General features: G+C 40.4%; 1 protein-coding gene across 1 annotated transcript in view; it reads right to left on the bottom strand.

Moving 5' to 3' along the window:
- LOC139627923 (mothers against decapentaplegic homolog 3) overlaps positions 1 to 13714 on the bottom strand; it is a 28483-nt gene extending 14769 nt beyond the window's left edge. Inside the window, exon 1 of the mRNA XM_071489123.1 lies at positions 13307 to 13714. Coding sequence (XP_071345224.1) covers positions 13307 to 13509 — 203 coding nt within the window. The 5' untranslated portion in view covers positions 13510 to 13714. The remainder of the gene's footprint in view (positions 1 to 13306) is intronic.
- Positions 13715 to 13935: the final 221 nt, after the last annotated feature.

Genomic DNA, 13935 nt, shown 5'->3' with positions numbered 1-13935 from the left:
TCAGGCTGGCGATGGTCCGAGCAGTGCTGAACACACACACACACACACACACTTGTGGGCTAAGACCTTTTGACGTGGACCTTTTACAACTCTCTGCCAAGCTTTGAATTCAAATGAAAGTCTAAGCTCACTAAAAAAGTGCCAGCAAACACTGTGAGCTAAACTAAATGCCTTTAAGAGTCTATTTTTTGTGTAATTGTGTAATTCAAAAATTACGACAAGCAATTTTGGACATTTAAGTGCCTACAAATATATATAAACATCACAATCTCCGGTCACAATCTGTCCTTTAAGAGCACAGAGTGGGGAGGACAAAGTGGGTGATGGATAAAGAAAGGAGGGTGCTGCTGGACAATAGGGCTGGCAGACTGTCTCAACAGCTCAGGGCAGCTCAGAGTGTCTGTGACTGGGCCCCCCTCCCCCCTTCCCTCTCCTCCGTCTGTCCCACTATCCCTCCGTCCCAGTGCCGAGTGAGGGGTGAGGGTGGTGGTGGTGGGAGTGTTTAGTTGTAGAGCTGAAATGGCCTTTGTGCCTTTCATAAAGTCTGTGGCCAGTCTGTCGAGCCATGAGCAACAGGGCTGCAGTCCAGTGACATTCGGCATAGGGCTGCCGTCTTCCAGAAACAACATGTGGAGAGACAAATCATTCACTAATTCAGAAGAAGGGATTCAAGTTAGTTTGGTTTAGAAATCTGACACACTTCACCGAACCTGTAAATTTCAGTGCATTTCATAAGTTATTTCGCAACGATGCTGGTGATTTTATTTTCCCTAAAACTGCTTCTATTCCAGTTCTCCCCTTTAATACCAGACACCTAGGTCACACATTAACGAATGTATTTTCAACCCACGTTGAACCTGTTCTCGTATGACTGTTATCACATGTTAATACTTTGTTGTGCTACCATTCAAAGAATCTTTAACTACAGTAAAACACTTTGTAATATTTGGTTTTGATAAGTGCTATATGAATAAACTGTATTATTATTATTTGACTGAATTACCATGTGCTCAGACTGAAAAACAATAATAAAACAATGCATGGGGCAGCACTGGTGGGGGAATGTTATTTTAGATACCAGTGAGACAGTCTAATAACAGAACCATGAGTTTTAAGGCCAATCAGATGCCATAACTCTGTTCAGCAGTTGATAATAGTATGACACATGACTTTAGAGTTAGTTAATGTGACAACAATCGTTTCATTTACAAAACCAGATGGGAATGTGTGTTTTTGGCTAATCCAGCTAACTAAATACCTAAGAAGGCATTTCAGTAATTTTTCAAGCAAAAACTCTAAACATTTTCTGGTCACAGACTCTCAAAAATGTGGATTTGAAACTTTCAAAGGTTTTGGACAAAAACAAGGCATTTCTAGGCTAAACAATTAGAACAATCAAAAGAGTAATCAAAAATGAAAATAACTATTTGTTGCCGTCCTAGGAAGTCCCTCTTCTTTGATGCTGAGGGACAGATGGTAAATCCTTTTTTTTCACATGGACATTTTCTTAAAAGTCAAACAGATTTCAAAATATTATTTATGTCTTACCCAGATGTTTTGGTTTACAAATATTTTATGTTTGTGTGCCAGCTGCGATTAACTTTATCACAGAAAGAAAATGCTCAAAGTGCACAAATCTTGGCTTGCGAGTACATTCCGGCAGTGGAGCAACTCAGAGGAACATATTCCACACGCACACCTCCCACTCTCTCTGGAAAAGCCATCAGACTTCTCTTTTTCTTACAAAAGACAGGAGGGGGGGGCTTGTGGGGGTGAAGGAAGCAAACCAAGAATAGAGTGTGAGAGAAAAGCGAGTCCCACAGGTGATATCATAGGGCTGGAGTGTGCTGGGACCAGTGAAGGAGGGTCTAATGTGAAATAAGAAACCAGGAGACAGACGACTGGCAAGGCTAGACGACAAATAACAGAGCCTGAACTCAAAAAACTGGGGAGACGATAGAGGACTGGCAACCATTAGTTTTACTGCTAATAGTCAATGAGCTGAGCAGCCTGGCTTTCTTTTTCTGAATCAAAGTGATGAATGACTGAAAATATTCCAGATGCAAGTCATCAATAATTTTTTCCCCACTGTTCAGTTCAGTAATTTTTCCTACAGTAAAGAGTGAAGGAGTGTAGGCAGATTTTCTAATCCAGTGATAGCCCATCCTCCACCTGGACATGATACCCCACAAAGGGAAAATACAAGGGAAATATCAACCACTTCTGTTACCTCTGGAGTCTAAATATAACAACATTTGCTCAATAACTTTGGACACAAATGTCAACCCCACAGTCAGTGCCACATCTTACGTCATTGGTTAATTGTTCATTCTGAGCTAATAGTCAAAGATCTGAAATACAGGTCAAAATAATAAATAGATACAAAATAGGCTGTGGCAAGTACTTCCTGTCAAATGTACAAAAACATTCAACAAAGATGAAAACATTCTCATACTGACAATATGAGAAAAACCTACACTACTGTTGACAGATCATGCGGCTATACCCGCATCTATGTGAGAAGGACTGGGTATCATTTGAAGCTTTTCATGCTGGTAAAAAATATAAAAATATAAAAAAAGGCTTTTGTCACAGAAGCTTGTTGATTCAACAAAAGAAGTCAAAGTTGTCAAATGTTAAATATCTAAACACAAGGAGCCCGACAAGAACTAAAATAGACTACAATTGGCAAAATTTGTATTTAAATGAGGATTTATAATAGCAAGTCAGAAACAAGTAAACAAGAATACAAATTTAATTACAAATTGATGTCCAGCTACACATCAGACAGGTCAAAAGTCTTTTAAGCCCTATGTTAACAATAGTTTTGCTAAGTTATCACACACTTGTTAAGTCATCAGGCTTCTCTTTCTTCGCCAATACCTGTGATGTCAGAGACAGAAGCAAAAGAGACTAAACTGAGGATGTGAATGAAAGATTTGATTAGAGTTCTTTATCAAGCTAAACGAATCTGGGTATTTTACCAACTTGAACCAGATGGAACCCATCCCTCGTCTCCTGCAATGCTTTACCGGGCGTCCTTGACTCACAAGTGTATGGGGAGCTCCTCTCTTGACTGAAGTTCCTGCTTATTATTCCACTAAAGTTGTGCTCTCATCTTGAGAGCAGATTTGAGGATTCATGTTTCAGACAACTTAATAAAATAAATGCTCAACACGTGATTTTTTTCCTACCATTGTCCTACAAACATTCATGTTTCTGGGCCTTTAGTGACTCATCAGCTGAGGCTCTTTAGTGAGTCCCAGACCACTATGAACGCTTTAGTGACTCTTTAGTGACACTGCTTATCTTCAGCAACTTTCATCGAACTTCTCAGCGGTCTGTTGCTGTTGTTGTTTTTAAGGCTTTCACTTGTGGTAATGGCTTCAAAGTAATCTCCCTCTGTCCATTTAAAGCCCTGCTCCTTCATGTCAAATTGTTTTCCCACACTTATCCAGCTGTAGTCCAGCACCCGTAGCAGCAGCAGCAGCAGCAGCAGCAGCAGCAGTGCTAGTGGCCAGTGGAGCACAAAGGCAGGTTTGTTGTCTGGTGAATGTGTCTGTGCGTGTGACTGTGTGTGTGTGTGTGTGTTTCTGCGTTGTGCACGCGCACTCCCCCGCAGATAGTGAGACAGTCGGGGCCAAGTCGAGGCAACGCTGTCTCTCTAACCCCCTCCACCCCTGGTGCAAGCCACAAACCAAACAGCAGCCCACACCCTCCTCAAGGCCCCGGCAGGCAGAAACAGCATTCCTCTGAGCTGACTAATCATGCACACACACACACACACACACACACACACGCACACACACACGCACACACACACGCACACACACACACACACACACACACACACACACACACACATATATATACATATAGAAAATCTAAATTGAGAGTTTAGCACATTAAACTACAAGACACTTCATGTAGTTCAGTTGATTCAGCGTGATTTCAATTAAAATCCTTCTGTTTATACTGTTAATCATTTGATCATCAGTAATATCAGCAATGACAAAGCCAATGTCACAATAATGTGATAACATCACTAAGTGACCCCACTTAAAAACAATCAAATTAAACTGTTATCCAGCAGGAGCAGCCAGTGAAGCCACTGACTCTTCTGTTTTCTGAGGTCATAACTCAAGAGACATCTGTAAACACTATAGCACAGGTACACACACATACTTAGCATTTGTATCTGTCTTGACTCAAAGCTTTATTCCATATCTCTCAAGCAATTCAAACAATGACAGAAATCCTGCACCCAGCTGAAGTGGGTAACTTATTACCGTCATTAGAGCAGCCAGCCACACACAGACAGACAACACACATAAACTCTCTGTAACCTGTCTTGTATTGCGTCTCTGTCAGACAATGCTGTCTCGAATGACTCAGGTGTGATACTTGACGTGAAAGATGCCTTGGTAAGTGAGGGAGAGTCCGGTGCCTGTCTAAGAAGAAAATGGTAGACCTTTGACGACACTGAAGCATTCAGAAGATGGTTAGAAAAAAGAGAAAGGAGAGAATCAGCAAGGAGCTCAAGTACTCTGATTATGTAATTTTTCATATGTAATATGGTAATTATCTGATTATTTCCAGAATTTATCAATACTGGATTGTAAAGTACATCTAACTGATATTGTTAAAGCTACTTAATTATCTTAAGAAGTTTAAAAAGAGACGTATGTTGCAGCTCTATGATCTAGAGCTGCAACATGAATCTTTCAGTCTTTTGACAGAAAATTAATAAATCACTTTGTGTCAGTTAATAATAAATTTTTTAAAGCAGAAATGCAAAACTTTTTTAATGGTTCCAGCTTCTTCAGCTCATCTTGTGATCTTGTAATTTCTCACAGTTTTCCTCAAATGTACATGATTCTTTGAAAACATAATCAGCAGATTATTAGACAGTAATTGTTAGATGCAGCCCTAAAATAATCAAAACATAATTTATAAGAGTGTTTCATTAACATGCTGGTTATTGGCATCAACAAAGATTCAACTACATGTTTGGTGCATTATGACATGGCAGTGTTTACCGTCAGCTTTTCAAATCAAGCTTTGGTTCAGGATAAAATCCACTGCAAACCAGAACTGAGCCCAACGAGGATTTAATGCAGGCAGTCAAATCTCTGTGGGTATATCGTCAACAACCTCCGTCTTGCATTTGACATGCAACACACATAGAAACACAAAAATACAGATATCTCAGACAAACAGTATGCACTTCTAAAGACAGGATGCACATCCCTCAGCTGCTGCAGCTCTACTATGTTAAATTCATAGGTGTATAAAGCAAGGCAGGTATACACAATATCTTTACACGGTAGCTACGGTGTGTGTGTGTGTGTGTGTGTGTGTGTGTGTGTGTGTGTGTGTGTGTGTCTGTGTCTGTGTGTCTGTGTGTCTGTGTGTGTGTGTGTGTGTGTGTGTGTGTGTGTATTTAATCTAGTCTGACATCCTGACACACGCAGACACACTTTTTTTGATGTTGAACTGTCGTCTAACAGGAAAACAAACCAGTTCTATCTCAGCCATTAGTGTGTTTCTTTATTTTCATGCAAACCACACTAACCATGGTCTCCCTCTGATGAGCTGGGGAATCCAACACGCTGCCTCTTGCCAAATATTCTGTCTAAATCACTTCCTTCATCTAAACCCTTGGCTTTCTGGTTTACCTTTCTCTTTCACAGTCTGATCCCCTCAAATTTCAGTCTCTTTGCTCACCTCTCTTGCTCTCACTCTTTTCATTTGTCTTCTTCTGTCTATCATTTATGAGCCGTCCTCCCTGATTAAAGTACATTCCTCTACTATGATGACAGGTCTTCCCCTCCGGCACCAGGCACAGTGGGAATCCCCAACTCCTCTTCAGAGCTCTGTATTCAGCTTTTATCTCTGCACAGTTGCTCTCATTCTACCTCTGTCTATCAGAGCCATTACCACCACAGTATGAACCTTGCTGATGACAACATGCTCTCGAATTTTGGTGTTACTGTATCAACCCAATAGGACTGGAGAGGATCAATATGTTTCAGTACAGAGACCAAAGTAATATTTCTTGCCTTTCAACAAAACATTTTTCATTCATCAAAAGAGGCCAAAATTTGCAAGTGCTGAATTCAAGCATGCATGCACAAAATAATTCTGTCTAGATAAAATCTAAGCCTAAAAACCTAAAAAGCCTATTTGTATCTATTAGACACAGATACATTCCTGCCAGTACCAAAAAAAGTATTGGGGTTCAATATCCAGCCTTACAGCCCAACTCTTCCACTTTGGGTTCAGGTCTAATCTAACTAGATTTACTCCAAGTCTACTAAGGGATTGGTAAAAAAAAAATATATATAGACATTGGTTTTGACTTCTATCTCTTTCAGTCATGAATCATGCCATTCTGGATCACAAAGACACCTCTACATGATTGTGGAGCTGTGGTTTAAGAAGAAAATCTTTCAAGGGCTGAATAAATCAATAGAAGAAGTCCACTAAACTTATTTTAATTTGTCTGCAACGTCCTCCATGAATCTCAACAACCCTTTTAAGTAATCATATACAGAGGCATGGAAACACAATTAGGGATTGGGGTCTTGTCATGTGATTGGTTTGTGAAAGGGTACTGGTCTTTCTGTCCTCCCCTGCTTCCTCACTCACTTCCTTTCCTCCTTCTCTTGGATACATTCCCTATCTTTCTAAGTAATATAATAATAGTCTTTCTATTCCCTGCTTTCCTTGTTTCTTTCTTTTGTTCTCGTTCTTGTTTTATCACATCTTTTATTTCTGTGCTTGGGACTTCTTCACTCCCTGCCTCCTGCCCTGACATGCAGCGGTGTGAATCAGACAGGAGTCTTGTTGCCAGGAGGGATGTGTGTGGACAAGACGAAAGCACTACCCAGCACTGGCCCAAACCCAGAGCAAGTTAAAGTAGGTAGAAGTGAGGAATCCACTCCCCCAGGCTCTGTGAAAAGACATGCACGCAATACACACCTTTGATCATTTCCGTAAATTTATCACCAGTGTTCCCCCACCAAACTGCTTTTGAATTCCCACATTATTTTACTGTTCAACCGTAGTAACTATTAAACCACTGTTAAACATAAAACCAAAATTAATGTTTGTAGCTGTTTGTTTAGCGTCCATATATAGTCCTCTGTTAAAAACCTGTCTCTGTCCAAACATGACAGGACTATTACAGATAGGAACACGATGTTTGTGTAACAATTGGCATCTGGCGTGCAAGACTAGACAATGCAAAAAGTTTCTGAGTTCGTTATCGCCTTCTAATTTCAGCGTTTCCATCCATTGTTACAGAAGTATTGTAGCTTATGTAGTTTAACATCCATCAAGAGGCAGAAGCTCTGGATGATGTGCAGTTTTTCTGACATTTTGTAGGTTTGATGATTAATCAAGCAATCAAAAAACAGAAAGATTAACCGAAATGAAAAGCAGTTGTTAGTTCCAGCCCTACTTGACTTACACCAAAAAATAAAATAATGTGACAGTGTGATTGAAAACACTGCATGCTAGAAAGGTATTTTAAACTCCTATAATTACAATAAGCATGCTTGGTTAGGGTCAGTTTTAATACTGCTATCCGTATTACATCAGGAGATTATCTACACTTTCTTACTGAAGATTCATTTTAGCATGTCTGAAGTAACACACAGCTACAGTTCAGGGTTTCTCCCATATAAGCTAACATTTGGTGGCCTGCCCACTTAAATTAAAGTAGCAGCCAAGTACGATACGAAGTTGCGATGCACTTGACTAATTAACTGTGCCTCTGACGAGTATGATCAGTCTTCTTTGGATAAATGGTTAAGTTGGCTTGCCGATGTAAACTTGAGAGGAAAGGCCTTTGTAGTCTGAGGTGTATGCACTCAATTCAAAGAATGTATGTTGAGCAAGTGACCAATTTAGAAACTTGAAACATGCCATAGTTGCGCCATAAGTAACGGCTACAAATGAATACTGTATATTTCTTGCAGTAGGAAGTTAATCACTGTTTGACTCAATAGTCTGCAACTCTTCTAAATTTAACAACAAAATACACTGTTTGTCTTCTAAAATGACACAGACGACACACTAGTGTTTTCTGCTTTGCTGACATAGCTATGGTTAAGGTACAGGCAGGTTTGAGCACAAAAATGACTTGGTTAGGGTTAAGGAAAGGTCATGGTTTAGGTTGAAATAACTCATTGGTTAACATTAGGGGAACACTGTGGTTTGGGGTAATATAACTGCTTCCTTAAGGTTAGAGAACCTTCGTCTTGGTTAAGTTAAGGGAACAATCATGCCCATAGCTAAAAGAAACTTACATTGACTGTCCGTTGGAAACAGGAACTGAGTAGTGTGATGTTTTATTGACCCATCCAACCACCCTGACCTCCTCCCCTTAGCCCTGACTTTATGTCTATTTCCTATTTTGCTCCAGAGATGGAGGAGAGTCACAATTCCTATGTAACGTCAGTGTAGGAATATTTAGTTACTGGGCGGCTACAGTATGGCCACCTCAGATACTGACCAACCCACAGGTATAGTTATAGCTTCTGTTTACAAATGCACAAGTCTTCTTAAAAACAAAAAGAAAGTAATTTGTTAGTCATCCTGTGACATTCAAGCAATGCATGCTACCACACTTCACATCCACCCCTCCACCAGCGGAAACTGGTAGACTTTCATGGACTGACGCACTTTACACACCAATGTTTGTGACTAACCCAAGTTTACAGCTCAGAGGAGGAGAGGATTTTAAAAGGAGAAACAGGGAGAAAAAGAGGGAGGGAAGCTAGGTCAATACCACAATGCCACAACTGCTCGTTGTTGAATGACTAAGGCTTGAACTTGGACAGGAGCCTGAGCGTTCACTTTGCTTAGTGCTCTTCAAAAAAGTAAAAACAGCTCATTGTCAAAACCACAGTGATCTAAAAGGCAAGTAAAGCAGCAGCCCTGCCCATGCGATCGGCAAGACCTGATACACTGCAAAGTGTTTTGTTTTCAACTTCAAACGAGAATGTAATTCAGAGTGACTCTGACTTATGTTTTATCATGAGATGCAGACGTTATCTCCAGTGTACACATATTGGAACATGTACACACACATGCACAAGCCGCCAGAGCCCACATCAACCACATACACCACCCAAAAATAACTGTCTCGACCAGACTCACACAGATTGACATGTTATGTTAAATGTTATCTTGCACCACACAGCCCTTTTGAATCAGCTGGCTTTCCCAAAGCTCATACAGCTCATCTCATTTTTACCATCTGGCAAGCGGAAAAGTTGTAAAGGAGGTCTAGTCATACGTCATACAGATGTTAAACTTACAGGAAGGAGTGCCTTTGGATGAAATGTACACATCATTAACTTTGTTTGACACAACTGGAAAATATTAACCTTGAGATTTCAAAATCGGCTTCTGGTATTTGGCCCTTTAAGATATAATATCTGAATCAGCTGTGATGAGTAAATCACCTGTTTCCTCCTTTAAATTACCACACCAGATACCTGATCTGCTACCCTACCACGAGATGTAACTCTTGACTCAATCAATGCACAGTGCCTGCTTCCTTAAGCACTCAGCATCACAGCAAATCATCATCAAGAGGGGTAGCGATGAGCCTCATCTGGGAGTTCATGTGTCAGAGAGATAGGAGCTGACCTCCCCATGGACAGGCCTGAACATGCAGGCAGCTGCTGTCAGCGAGCCAGAACGTGGGGGAATTAATAGAAACAGCAGCTCTCCAGGGACACTGTTAGCCCGCACTGACAGCCAACTCTGATCTGGGGTCATCTTAATGCACTCTGCCTCTTCCCCTCTGCATTAGTTGGTGGGAAATATGAAACCTGGATCACGGCAAACATTATTTAACTTTCCGGGTAGGCTTAACTCTCAATGCTGGCCCAGGCCTGTGCAAGCTGTGATATGCACACTTGTGGCAATCAAAGAATGTGGGAGTGCCCTGCATGAGGTTCAATTTTCATCTGACACACTGAGTGCTATTAAATCTAAATTGCCCACAGATGCAAGTGAGATTTTGTGGACAGGAGCAAAAGTTTGAGGCTTTTTATTTGTTACTTACTACAACTTACATAAATAGTAGAGACTTAAAAATAGCAGTGAACATACACTCTGTTGCCAGCCTAAAAGTTACACCTGACTGAAACAAATATGACAACCCAATAAATCCTACTTTATAATTGTTCCGTCTTTGTTTCTGCTGTCACAGAAAGATGTTGATTCAACTTCACTGTCATGTCAGAGGATGTAGATTATGGAGCTGTTAGATTCTTTTGCACTATAGTGAGAGGTCGACTACCCACATGTAGGACTGCAACTAGTAATTGTTTTCATTATTGATGAATCTGCCAATTATTTTCCTGATAAGTGTTTGGTCTAGACGTCAGGAATGAGTTAAAAATTCCTTTTATAATTTCCTAGAGCCTAAGGGAATGTATACAAATTCCTTGTTTAATTCGACCAAGAGTCCATAACCACAAGATATTCAGGTTACTATCATACGTGACAAAACAAACGTATCAAAACCTCATATTTTAAAAGCTGGAACCAGTCAGTATTTGGTAGTAACTCAATTAATAAACAGTCATTAGAATAATTGTTGATTCATTTTATGTCAATCAACTCATTGATTTGTAACTAATCATTTCAGCTATACCCTCACTGATGTACTGTGCATGGGTAGTTGAACAAAAATTACCTAGGTGTACTTAAAAAACAGGTGACTGAGTGTATGTAAAATCAGAGATGGGGACTTGAGTTTGCGACTTGGAAAAAAGTCGCACTTACATCGCACATATGGTGACTTGAGACTTGACTTTAGACTTGTCCTCTGAAAACTTGAGACTCGACTCAACTCGAGATTTGGGACTCATGAACAATCTTTATTTTATGACCTCTGCCAACGAGGTTATGTATTCACCCATGTGTGTTTGGTTGTGTTGAATTTGGTGGAGGCATGGGGCATGGACCAGGGAGGAACCCATTAAATTTTAGGGCAGATGCGGATCATTTACTATGACTGTGAATTTTTTTCTATGAGGTCTGGTGTATGTTGGGCATGGAGTGGCTAAGATTCCTAGAGAACAACAGCTGGCGATGAAAGAGCCAACGAAGGGAGAAAAACTACTCAAATTAAAATATGTCTGGAGCTGTATTTACTGCTGTAGTGTCCAGTCTGAATTCTAATCTCACACTCTCTATAGCTACTAACTTATACAGAGGAAAGTAAAAAAAAAAAAAAAATTCAGTTTAATGTGCCAGTGCCAATCATCATTATTAATTTATCCTCTGCTAACTACATCATTTTTGTAAAGTGTGACACAGGCCATATGTGATGGTGTGACTCCAGATGGGTTTTGGTGGGCCAGTCCAAGTCAAAGGCCCCGGCCGATTCCCTGGTGTATGTTGTTTGACATCGGCCTTGGCAGAGCTCTGTGCTCTACTGAGGGCATTTTGTAGTTTTTTGGGTTTTTTTTTGTTTTTTGTTTTTTTTTACATTTTTGGCGCATTAACATTAAGGAAGTGTATGATGAGCTGAATGTCATTCTCTCTCTTATTATCATGTGTAACTTTATACATAAAGGAGTGATAATAATGCAGCACATGCTTTGAATTCCTTAGATATGGCAATGCAGTGTTCTACACATGGCAAGCAGATGACAGAACGCTCATTATAACCTTAAGAGACCTCAGACTTGACTTGTGACCACAGACTTGAGACTTGGACTTGTAAAACATTACTTGTGAGCATCTCTGTCTTATTATATTGAGAAATGCAGTTCACATATTGCAGAGTGTTAAGATAGACAAAACCTTAAATTGTACTACCACTCTACTAAAAACCACATTGTATGAACTGAGATCAGAAAAACTCAAAGACTTCTGGCAGACTTGGCCTGTGTTTACAAACAGCACCTCTGAAGCTCTTACCTGTCCCAGCCTCTCATCGGGGGAGGAAAATGACTGCTCATGAAGTAACTGACTCCTTAAAACTCGGATGTCAAACGCCAGTGTTGACTATTTGTTCTAATTACTGTGTTAATAGGCAAAGGGTGAATAAACAGGGTTTCTGCAGAGTTCATCAAGTCAAATTTAACACTTTAAATTACACATAGAATGCAATTAAAAGTGCAATTAAAAGTATTTAATTAAAAGTATTTAAGTATGACTGATAGAGTCTATAAATTTTATGATACTTTTTCACCAAGCAATATATAACAAAAAATTCTAATAACATAAATAATTATTTGGCAGAAAATGTGTGGATTAACCAGCTGAAAAATGCTTAATTTGTTGAAGTATTTATTTTTTTTTTTTAAATAAAATCAGCACTTGCCCATCATGTGCCGATGAGCTCCTGGGCCACTGTGGCTGTAGCAGTGGTGACAGTATTTACTACAGGTCTGGTGTTTGTGACTGAAACTCAACATTGAAAACCGGCAATGCTACTTCTACTCTGTAACTATCAGCAATCTCATCTCTCTTTGCAATAACACATAACCGCATTTTATACCTAATATTACAATCTACAGCAGGGCGGATAAGACTTTTGTGAATTAAACTGAAAACTTACTAATACCTTCTATAGCATTTTTTTTTTTTTTTGGGGGATGAAACTGAATTCTGTGCTTTATAAAAACTTTACAAGACCTGCAGAAACCCCGACAGAGGCAATGAAAGGAGATAAAAGAGCCCAGCTCCATGGACTCGCCTACGCACTAACACTACAGAGCTAGAAAGCGTCCCAGATTAAGGCCAAGTTATATAACTTGGACTCCATTTGTGCTTTTGCATTGCATGTGCGCTGCTGGCCAGTCCATGCACAGACTATATCCCCTTTTCAGCAAAAGCACCTCAGCTAAATGTCAAAGTGATCAAAGGAAACTGCTAAAAACTTGCCTCCCTGACCCTCTCTCCTGTTAAATCTGCACATATGATGGCATGGCAGCCCTCTGACGAGATGCTGGAGCTAGCTTTCCTTCTGGACCAGTGTTAGCTCGCTGAGCATTAACCCCCAGCCACCATGTTGCTGTGTGATAAACGTAGAGGAAATATAGTATAGTTTGAAATAATTGACGCAGGAAAAGGAAGTGGAAATGTCACCTTCTCAGGATGCAAAACGTGTGTTGAGAGGAGCATGCTACAGTTAGCAAACAGTGGGATGTGTTTTCTTTCTTTCTTTTTTTCTTAGTGTTGAGTTGATTAAATGCTTTAATAATAATAATAATGATAGTAATAACTCAGAGGCTGAGCTGCTCTGAGGGCGGGATGCTGCTCTCCTTACCTCGGTATAGTGATGCATTTCGTGTTGATATTCTGGGTGGTGATGGCTCTCTCCAGTTCGTCCAGTTGTCCCGTCTTCTTCAGCTTCTTCACAAGGCTTTTCACGGCTTTTTCACACCATTTCTCCTCCTGGCCGTTCTGCTCTCCTTTCTTCCAGCCCAGAAGTCTTTTGACAATGGGGGGAGTGAAAGGCAGAATTGACATCTTGAGTTGAGTTTAAGTCCTTCCAGTGTCGAGAAGTCCGTCGGTTTGGATTAACAAAAAAAATAAATAAAAAAAAAAACCCCGGGGGACAGCTGCTCTGGGGGGGTTATTTAGCTGGAGAGTTGTTGTTGTTGTTGTTGTTGTTGTTGTTGTTGTTGTTGTTAAACGCCACACGGAAGCATCCCGGAGTGAAACCGCACTCAGTCCGTCTGGGTCGAGCTCAGCGGCGGACTGCGCACCGGTAGTCTGCTGCGCGGTGCATTCAGTGCCGCTCCGCCAGGAAATCTAGTCCCGTCTGCACTCCTTCGAGCCGAGGCTATTTTACACACACCCAACTTGAGTCACACCCAGACCACGTTTTCCGTTCGTTCAAGGTTCAAACACCGAAGTGAAATTACCTTTTTCTTGTGTGTGTGTGTGTGTGTG

This window comes from Trachinotus anak, unplaced genomic scaffold (assembly GCF_046630095.1).
Source record: "Trachinotus anak isolate AG129_WGS33_773 ecotype Australia unplaced genomic scaffold, CSIRO_AGI_Tana_v1 ptg000011l, whole genome shotgun sequence".
Lineage (NCBI taxonomy): Eukaryota > Metazoa > Chordata > Actinopteri > Carangiformes > Carangidae > Trachinotus > Trachinotus anak.
This window is presented reverse-complemented; position numbering and strand designations above follow the sequence as displayed.